The sequence below is a fragment of the Orbicella franksi genome, chromosome 3 (genome assembly GCF_964199315.1).
Source record: "Orbicella franksi chromosome 3, jaOrbFran1.1, whole genome shotgun sequence".
Taxonomy (NCBI): domain Eukaryota; kingdom Metazoa; phylum Cnidaria; class Anthozoa; order Scleractinia; family Merulinidae; genus Orbicella; species Orbicella franksi.
The window spans coordinates 1,623,409-1,634,432 of NC_138147.1; the positions used below are offsets into that span (position 1 = coordinate 1,623,409).

Genomic DNA, 11,024 nt, shown 5'->3' on the forward strand with positions numbered 1-11,024 from the left:
GCCGAGTTTGTAGCTCCGAGATGCTCCTAGCCTCTTACTGTTGAGATATGTGTTGCCTGAACTTCATTGATAATATATCTCGCTTCAGTATGCTGATGGAGAAAATGAAATGAGGCATATAGCTATTTCCATCACAAAAGATTGTTGCGCTTATGTTTCCTATTTTGTGGTTAACAAAGTTATCTTAGAACTTAGCAACAGGCACTCTACTTTGATTTTTTAGCGGAGGTTACAAGAGGAAATTTTTATGTATGTGGTTTCTTGTCGCAGTATAGCATTTCAGTGAACACTTAATAATGCCCAAGGCATTGATGATCTGCAAACTGTGGAGGTTTATAAACAACACCTAGAGTAGGTAATAGTTGCACAAAACATCGAGTTTTCAGGCTATACCAATATTAATTTTGATCTACAAAAATATGAAAGTAATGGGCAAAAAATGTCTCTTATGGCTTCCTTAATTTGTGTACGATTTGTTTTTGCGCTCCGCATGCAATTGCTAGTTATAAATTCCGTGACATTTCAGTGTGTGGCGCTAAGCACGATAGCAGATTTAACCATGCGAAGCATATTTTGTGATGTTCAGGTCATGTTGAACGACTAAATCACTAACCACTGGCGCCATCCACAAACCCTCGTCGATCATTCACGAACAACAAAATCTCTGTTTGCCGGAAATTGCCACGCCATTGAGAAACCTCCCTGTGTCCACCTACGCAGACTTTCTGTGGGTTTGACGGAATGCAGTCAGATTTTGATGGGTCATTGTAACTACTCTTTATCACTTGGTATCAAAATATTGCCCAAATTTTCTTTTAAAATTTTCTTTTAAAACTTTTGGCAAAGTTTTAAAAGAATCTGTACATAGGTTCAGAGCCACCTTCAAGTTTTGAAAATTTAAGATTGTAGCATCAAGTGATTAAGTGTGGTTATAACGACCCATCAAAATCTAAGTGCTGGAAACTGTTTTGAGCCACCTTAATGACAGTAAAACAGAAAAGGCTATCACCAAGAGAAACCTTACGGGGCGAGCGAACAGCACCAAACGCTGCCATTTGTCTCTGTAAATTGTAATGTTCTCTGTTTGTCAAACATCTGAGATTTTCTTTTACAATGTTTCGCAAACGAAAAAACAATTGTTCCCTGCTCGCAAAACCCTGGGACTGAGCAGCTCGATCTTTCACATGTAACGGTTTGAAGCGCTCCCCCAAAATATCCCCGTGGGACACTTGATTTACCAGCGGAGGTTCGATCTAATGAAACTTAAAACTCCTCTGGCGTGATAGAAAGCATTAAAAGAAAACTACAATAAGAGTCTTAGTGGGGAATTTCCTTCGAAGATTACGGTTAAAAAGCATAGCTTCTTGACGGTTGAAGGTTAAATTTTCGGTTGTTCGACGACTGACGATAATTTTTGTTATTTTAACGGCTGAAGGTTATTAATTCCTACTCCGTTTGATAGTTAAAGGTAATGCCCATTGATAGACCCGTTATGAGGCCGAGCTTTTTCAGGGTCTACACAAAATTTATCCTCTTTCCACTTCTGTAATTATTGGTAGGACAAATGAAAACTCTTTTATATCTTTTCTTTAATTTCTTTCACAAGACTTTAATAGCACACACGCCGACACGGTCTAATGAACCGTATTAAGTCTATTTTTTTTTTAACCATTCCCGTGTTCTTTAACTCTCTTTAGTTAAATACTCTGCATTTTTCAATGCGAAAGTCCTTAACGAAACACCCCTATAATTTATTATTGATTCTTATACTTGGATATTCAACGAGTACCCATTGGCAATTGCGATACTGTAAGTACTCTTTCTTTACGTTGATAAGTGCAATTTTACCTTGCAAAACTGAGCACGTTCTACATTCTAGTTAAACAACTGTGTTGAGACACACCAAACTTGTCAATAGTTCTGAATTTGTTTTTAGAACTTTTAGAGATATTTCGTTGGGGAAATTGTTTTAGTATACGGATGACCTCATGATTTCCCTTTTCGCGTGCGGTTTCTTCTTTGTTTTGCGTATAATAATTTACATTTCCTGAATGAATTGTTACGTTAAGTATTATAATTTGTTAGCTCGGTAAACATTCTGTGGCCTCTTTCTCAGAGGTTCTTTGGGCTGCGAGATTATGGAGTGGCTGTGGATGAGGCTAGAATTAGATGCCGAGTCAGAAGCTAAATTTTTTTTTGTCTTTTTTTAACAGATTTTTTTCTGGAGCGCAAAACTGTTGAAGCCATGCACTGTGCCGACATTATGCCAAAAAGCAAATCGCTCACACACGCCCACACAAGCATACGCATAAGCTTAACAGTACTAAGGACGCTCACAACAAAAGCAAGAAATACGTAGGCATGCGCAGAATGGGTAATTACCTTATACCCCCTCGATACTGTGGGAGGCGCGGTGCCCTCATGGTTAGTGCGCTCGTCTCCGGATCGAGCGGTCCGGGTTCGAGCCCTGGCCGGGGACATTCTTGGGCAAGGCACTTTACTCTCACAGTGCCTCTCTCCACCCAGGTGTATGAATGGGTACCGGCGAAGTTAATGCTGGGGGTAACCCTGCGATGGACTAGCATCCCATCCAGGGGGGAGTAGAAATACTCCTAGTCGCTTCATGCTACAGAAACCGGGATAAGTTCCGGCCTGATGGGCCACTTACCTACCTTACCTTACCCCCTCGATACAGTAAAACAAGATGGCGGTAATGTTTATGCTTATGCTTATAGCATAGTGCTGTGGGCGTCCTCACTGCCGTTATACTTAGCTATATGCTTGTACTTGTGCCAGCTTACGTCGTGGTTAAAAACATGTCTTAATATTCGCATACGTAACACTCTACTCAAGAAGTGGAAGCGTATTCCTGCAAATATCAGAACTTTAGAATTATGAATTGAATTGTTGGAAAGAAAAGAAAATTAAAAGAAACGAAATAATTCTGAAGCGTCTGCGATGAGAAGAGAACGTGACACATGGAGTGCATGTGTCTTACTAATCGTCTGTTTTGTTAATAATAAATAAATAATAAAATAAATACAGTTATATAGCGCGATACTCTTTTACTTTATTCCGCAGGTTCAACTAGTGGACTAAGAATGACTCAGCATTGCACTACGTGACATGAAGATATACCACGGTTAACTTGACTTCTATGTGTTAAGGTGAGGTCGAAAACTGAGGAAACTATTATTTAGGACCAATTTAACTTCATAAATACCGATATCTTTTTCAACAAAAACAATATCGACAGAGTCATTAAACGGGCTAGGTCACAGTATTTTTACTAATTCTGTTCATGTTCATTAGTTTTTGTCTTTTAACTTCAAATAAGCAGAGCAGTAGTCTTTTATTGGCAAAATCCTGGCCACATAGCAAACAAGAATAACTCCAAGCATTATAAATGACACTTAAATACAACTTAAGAAGTCGGGCGGATGAAAAATGACTGAATCCGTTTTAATCTACATGCTCCAACAGTGCACATCCTTGTATCTGTTTGGCGTTTCTGCTTTTTTTTTAATTGCTTCCACAGTTTGAAGCTGGTTTGCGTTCATTTTCAGCTGATTCTCTGATCAGTTGTTCTGTGCTGAAATTGTCTACAATTGTGTGACTTGGCCCCTTTAACGCAGTGATAAATTAATCTTATCAGACATTTTAGAGTGTCGTATCGCTGTATGCGTTAACTAAAATTGCACAACGAGTCTGCACTCGAGCAGATGTACAAGAAACCTGTAAGAATACAAGAAACCTGTAAGACCAGCCTAAAGTAAAGTACAAATCATTGTAAGATTTATGTACTTGTTTTGCGCGTGATTTGTATCCTATTTTGCGGACTCAAATAACACGACGAGGTTTTTTTTTTTTGTAGAATTCCTTTATGGGCGGAAACTACTTCTCCTGAAGGTCACTGGTTATATTTTGGGTTAGATTACATTTATGATTGTAGATTCAATAACATTATATCTCGGTAATTTATACTCATGAGCACTAATGAAATCAATAAAACATAGCTGTTGGTGGGACATTATGTATTTATTTGTATTACTGTTCATGGAATTTATCTGAAGCTACGTCAAGATTTGCGCATCTTCAAAAGTTCAGCCTAAAATTTTCAAGTTTATCGTTTGTGCTCCGTGTTAACCTTCTCCATTCTTAACCATCATTGTTCCTTTATGGTTTATCGTTATCTCGTAGTTATTTTTCTATTTTAGTTAACTATTATTTTCAGGTTTTGTTCAATTTTAAGGCAATTTTGTGCTTCGGCAGAAATACTCAAAATGCCGTGACTGAACTTCTTGAAGGCTGGTTTTCATCCTGTTTTTCATTAGCGCAAAAGCATATGCATGGCCAACATACGCAAACGCAGTAATTTTGTTAAGGAATTATTTAAATAAAAGGCGCTAATTATAAACATCTTAAGGCGTCTGCGTAAAACTTTTGCGCTAATGAAAACGAGGCTGTAGCTGACGTGAGCAGATACCTTGATGCTGAAGCTGAAGAACAACTTCAACGTTGACTTTATTAAAAGTTATCGATCTGCTGAAACCATAAGAAAATGACGGGACCTCCGAAACCTGTGGCTTCAACAATGGTTCCTTACTTTGCGCAGATCCTACAGCTCTACAATATTCAATCGTAGCTCACGAGCATATTTCTTCGATTATATAAACAAGCGACGAAAAACGGTGACAACAACAATAAAATTAGCTGAAGACAACCTGTTGCCTAACAACACAAAGTTGACTTCCATTGGGGGGCTTTCCATTCAAGCAATGGAGAGGTTAAGCATGACGTTTACGGCAAGCGGCAAACGGCAAAAATGAAACTTTTGCCGTCTCTCTTCAGCTGTGAGTACAGTAGAGTGAACTTATTTGTATTTGCAATGAATAATAGGGGAAGTTTTTCCATTTTTGTGTGCTTTATTTACGGATTAGAAGAAAAGAACTCAAAATCAGAAGTTGTCTTTGTCGTTTGCCGTCTGCCGTCAACGTCATGCTTAGCCTCTCGAATACCAACTTACAATCAACTAGTTACTACCGATTTACAATCTAGGCGAGTAGTACCAGTTCGATCCGAACGTTATCGAGTTGGGAAATGAGATTATACATATAAGGCTGGTTTTCATTTGGCATATAAGCAAAGGCCAACATATGCAAACGCAGAGAGATGTTAATAATTAGCGCCTTGTGTAAGGACAGACGCTACTTAAAAGCACCTTAACAGACCTGCTTGTGTTACTTGTGCTCATGTTGTGCGCTAGTGAAAAACCAGCCTAAATACATCACAACAAATGATTTTCATCATCATCAATGCATTTGCTAGTGATCAGAACTTTTCAGCTTCAAGTCTACTGCGCACTTGGTCTCTGGAGAAAAACTACGAGCGTACCAGCCACCGCCACAGTAATGAATAACCAAAAGAAGAACTTGTCCAAAATGACAGCAGCCTCCTGCCATTCCTGGATTTGCTTCTCTGATACCATTCTCTCTTCCATAATGTGGGCAATACTGCTCACCTTTTGGACAATTAGGTCGTCATTGCACGATCTCGGCGCAACATGTTGCGAAGTTTTCAGTAAAGAATCTTTCGCCTTCGATTTCACAGATGTGGAGCTAAAATGAGAAGACGACAACTTAATCCTACCATATCGTTTTGGTGCACACATTTCAGACGAGTTATTAAACCCGACAATTCGTCCCAACACTTGAAAAACGAAAAATCGTAGGGGCAGTGACATGGATATGTGGTTGGCCGTCTTGAAGTAACATCTCAAGACGAGGCAAGTGGCAGCCATGGATAGCCCCACCTAGGACAAAGAAAAGAAATAGACAACAATGAATAGTAAAATTTCCATCTGGTTCAAGTCAATAGTTTCCCCGTTTATTTCATATGCAGGGCCGTAACTAGTAACAAGAACTGGCGTCAGTCATTTTTTTCTTTATTTTTTGGAAGGGGAAGTAAAACGTGACTTCTAGCAAATAAATAAACAAACAAATAACATTACCTCACTCATTTTGTTTTCTGGCTATGGCCCTAATATACATTGCCAATGTATTGAACGAGTTATAACCAAGTGAAAGAACTGTGCATAGATACTACACAATAAAAATGCTTTGCAGGGCGTTATCAGTTACCGTCAAAATGTGATTCGTATCTGTATAATTGTTCTATTAGACACTTAGTCAAGAAGGAGGGTATATTTACGAAGGTATGTATGTATTTGAAGATTTAAGTACAGTGGGTAATTTGGTGTGTAGGTAGAATGGAAGGTAGATGAGCAGGTAGACGCTCAATTAATCATTGACACAAAAGAGATATTTGATTGGCAGCACTTTACCACGAACATGGCAGTGACGTAGTAAACACTGATTATCGGCACCACGTCAGACACAGGCGGCATGATCTCAGCAACAAGCAGCATGAAAACCGTCATGGTGAGGAGACTGGTGACCACAAGAGTTATTCGTTCTCCAGAATCAGGGGGGAGAGAGAAGGACAAAAAGTTCACCCCTGGAATTAGAAAACGGTATAGAGCGGTTTTCAACTGAGTATCGTAAAACCAAAACCAAAATAATTGCTCTGACCAATCACAAAGGCCATAAACAATACACTGAACCAATCAAAACTCGAAGTGATTACATGTATCTGACACAAAGGGCGGGAAAACGTCTGCGAACGAGTCTAATGAAAACGGCTCTATCAAATTGGTCATACATTAGCTCATCTGGTACACGTCGTTTAAAGCGTGTGTGAGCAGACGTCTAACTTATTTTACGAGGGGGTCTGAAAATGTAAAATAGGAACTGGGATTCTCCTATATTATTCTCTGACAGAAAGGGAATTTGTGTCACTGGGACTGGGAATCACAAACGAAAAAAAAGTTCAATACTGATTACACTGATCACGTAGCCAATCACCGCATTTCTCCCCGAGAGAAACAGCCAATCAGAGACTATATGTGAAGTTTTACGTCACCAGTAAGAACTTCTTCTTGTTGAATCTTAGATATTATTTTGCGGGTAAAGTATATGTGTTTTTAGTTATGACATACATAAGACTTTAAAAAGTTCGGTATTGTTTTTCTCCACTCTCTTGTCGTTCTTCTTGCACTCTTTTACTAGTGATTTTCAGCCTCTGGTTTTGGCGTCGTAAAATCAAACGGTCTGTAGCTCACTTGGTGCAAAAGAACGAGCCTTTCATTTACACCGTTTTCATAAATCCAGTCATACAAAAGAAAAACTTGAGAAAGATTAAGAGAAAGCTAGGAAAAGAGAGGACTGTCTCAAAACCTCATAGATCTCTTACAGGATCGGTCATGTGTATGATATACTGTATGGAAACAATTATTTTTTTGATGGCACCGTTATATCCTTAATGAAGATAAATCTGGAATAACCGGACAAATTATAATGCTTAATAGCTACTTTATGAACGTAGGAAGCAACACATTTTTGGTCGTTATCAAAATCTTTTTTTTTTTTTTTTGCAAAAGAAGTCACCACAAAATTTCTAACCCAAAAGCCTAAAGATGACGAATTTGACAACTTTCCTTTCCTTCCTTGTACTGCACCTGGTACCTCCCCTCCCCCCGTGTTGGATCTGATCCCCTAATGACCATTTGACCGGAGAGAAATAACTTAAGTTAGCTACCTGTTAGTAGAAAGCAAGGAATCAAAAGGTTCATATAATAGAATAAGGTCCTTCTTCTAATCCGGAGTCTAACCGTGACGTCAGGATAAGGTTCCTTGCAACAGATGTAATAATGCACATTCCGCTGCGCCTTAATCTCTATCAAATCCCATTCACCATTGTTGACAAAGTTCTCGGTTTCTCCCTCTTCAGACTCTGGTCTCAGATCCAGTTTCAAACCGTCAAAGGTCCATGAACCAACTTTTAATGTGCAGTTCTAGGTTCAAAATATAAGAGTGCACTAAAGTTCATTGTAGAATTATTTACAAATCACACGCGACGGTTTTGTCAAAGACTACAAAGGAGGAATATATAGCTGTTTCGAGATTGTCCAACAAGAGCGTAAAAGCGTACGCAACAATGCCGAAAAGTGTTATGGGTAAAGCGGTTACAATTCTTACAACATGATGTGGGTATGCCCTATTCATGATTGAAGAATACTGGCTTTTTCAGGTTTAAATTTCACAACTGCTTAAGTTGTGTGCATAGCTGCGATGATCAATCATGACTTCATATCCTTCTCGGCAGTTAAAATATATGATCTTTCATATATTGACTTGTAAAGTATCCATTATTAACGTCAAATTAGAAGCTAATTCTTCATTGTAGCTAATTCTAATACCTGCTCGTCGAAAGGAAAGAACGCTACATTTATCTTGCAGGTGCTCTTAAAAATGACGGGGGCGAGCCACCTGTTCTTGCCGCTAAAGTCCACAGAAATGTCTGTGTCGAATTTATTTAGCGCGCCGTCAGAATTATCATTGGCACTGAAATCAAAAGAGGTAATATTGTAAGTTTTACCATACATTTCGACAATAAACAGTTGTTTTTTAACTGTTAGACGTTTCAGGCTCATACAATATTGATGAAAGTAAGCTATAAAAGTACCAAATTCAGTCATGTTACCATGTACGTTGCAGACTTACTTGTTATATAACACAAGGTCGGGTTTCCAAAGAAGGTTAGGTGAGACGTTTATTTTGGTAATATTCTCGTATTTCCTGGGATCCCAGACTATAAGTGGATTGTACCATACCTGCAACAACAGTAAACAACAACGCTACTCTAGCTATAAGGCACGTTTCGTTAAAGAGGACGATGCATTTAGACTTTGGACAAAACGCTAGTGATCAATTACCTTCGATGAAGTTAGTAGATACAGTGAAAAACCCAGATAAGCTATGTTTTTTACAGAGTTCAATATAGGGATATCAGTTGTTATATGATTTCATGCTGTAAATCAAGGTCTGCCTAAACAAGAAATCCTGTCATGACACGTTATACCACCGACAACATCTTTATTTCCTATAAAGAAGTCCACTCCACGCACACCCGCGCTTAGCACGTCATATATATTTACCTGTCGTATCCACATGATGCTGATAAGAATTTGGTTTTTCTCGACCTAAAAAAATAACATAGTTGGCAAGTTTTACTCACAATGTGCTATTATGTATTCTAAGGAATTTTATTGTGATCCCTTATTTATTGAAAGGGCAATTTCTTTTCTAGGGTTGATTTTTGTGTTTAATATGATGGTTTAAATCTTACAACTCTGGTCATTATCCTGCCCGCAGCAGAGAGCAGATATTTCAGACTTGATATATTGTTATATTGTGAAAAGTCCCATTTTTCATTTACCAGCCAATCTGAACTCTTGCTATTTACTGCATAATGAGACGTTTTTTAAAACTCAGTTAAAATTGAGTGCTGAAGGTAACACGTAATCTTAGTCTTTTGGTTTTGTACTCTTACTTTCATTGATTGGTGACTGGCTCGCATCACCATACATTGAAAACTACCACGAATCACCTTTTCAACCAATCAAATGCAAAAATGTAACCAATTGTGACGGGACACACACTTTTACCCTCGCTTGACGCCAGCAACGTGTATTCCCACGGAGCCCAATGTTTGTTAAGTTCCCTGTACTAACTTGTTGTTAATACTATACTCAATTCGGCATCGCTGTGAAAAATAATATTATCTGATACATTCACACCAGTACTTCTTTACAAATAAATTATGGTTTCTCTTACCGATGTTTGGCAGTTTTTTTTTTTTTACCTTTCTTGTTGTTTTCTGGACACATACACGAGCTCGATACCTACCAAGTCGATAATTTGGTGAAGAGACATTCCAAGTGTAACGATCACTGTGTCATTTTGTTGTAAAACGGGTCTAACTCTTGGGTTATAGCTCTCGGTAATTTTCTTCATCAGTTCGGCTTCGCTGTTTAACGCACAAAGGCACCCTGACGGTAAAATAAGACAATCATAATGCTGTATAAAATGCTGAAATGATATTAAGGTGGCTAAAAAACAGCTTTCAGGACCTTGCGAGACTTTGGTGAGTCATTATAATTACTCTTACTCAGTTTGTACGACAATCATGATAATAAGTAGATTTAGCCAAGCCTAAAATCGAGATAACCGTAAGAAAATCAATTCACGAGTTTCCTTTTCTTTCCTTTATGAGTATGGGGCTCCGCTTGGCATTCGGACCGTCGGAGCTCCGCTATTAGAAAACTGCCCAATCATTGGAGAACAAGTTGTTAACATTTTCGTGACATAATTGGTCACCACTGGCAACAATATGACCTGCTAGAAACACGTTTAGCTTCAGCTTTAACTGCTAATAACTCAAAAACAAGCTCGGTGACCCTGTCTTTTATTATCGAATTTTGATTAGCAAGATAACACGCACAGTTTAAAAAAGTCATATACATGTGATTCAGAGCCACCTTAAATTTTCGACTCTGTGACTCGGATGTAGCTCACGTGAACAGCGGCTTTACATGCATTTTCATTCTCTTTGAAAAAAGTCTGGGGAACGCGCGTGGGAACATCTGCGGAAGAACTGGGTATCATGTTTAAAAATAACATGCGAAGGATTACCTGTTCATCCTCTCTTGTCCAAACCAAATGCAAGGCTCGGCAAACTATCAAAATCAGTCTGACAAAACGCGCGTGAAATTATTGCCTAATTTGGCTCCTTGTAGTGAAAGTCATTACAATTCATTACTTATTGAAAAAGAGACTGCTAAAGAAGTGATTCCTATTGTTTCACGAGGCAAAAAAAAAAAAAATACACAACAGGCCACGTTGTAAAATTGTAAAATTTTGTCTCTCAATTCCCAAAAGAGACTTGGACACAAAGAAAACAACACCAAATATAGAAGTTTGTCCTAAAAGCCTCGGAGCCATGTTAGAATATTAATATATCGAACGTGGGCTATTGACAGCAACTCCTTACTGAGGTAGTTTTAATTTTGTGTTGTCAGAATTCGATCACGGAACAGAAAATAAATAGCTGAACTAAAAGAAAAC

General features: G+C 38.4%; 1 protein-coding gene across 1 annotated transcript; it reads right to left on the reverse strand.

The window, feature by feature from the left end:
* Nucleotides 1–5,065: 5,065 nt before the first annotated feature.
* Nucleotides 5,066–10,565, reverse strand: LOC145480507 (neuronal acetylcholine receptor subunit alpha-10-like). The gene is made up of 8 exons (XM_081458750.1): nt 10,493–10,565; nt 9,807–10,039; nt 9,056–9,100; nt 8,622–8,731; nt 8,318–8,462; nt 7,657–7,912; nt 6,344–6,516; nt 5,066–5,812 (listed from the first exon to the last, which is right to left on the reverse strand). The coding sequence occupies exons 1-8, from the start codon at nt 10,563–10,565 to the stop codon at nt 5,354–5,356; spliced, it is 1,494 nt and encodes a 497-aa protein (XP_081314876.1). The 3' UTR covers nt 5,066–5,353.
* Between the last annotated feature and the right edge of the window lie 459 nt (nt 10,566–11,024).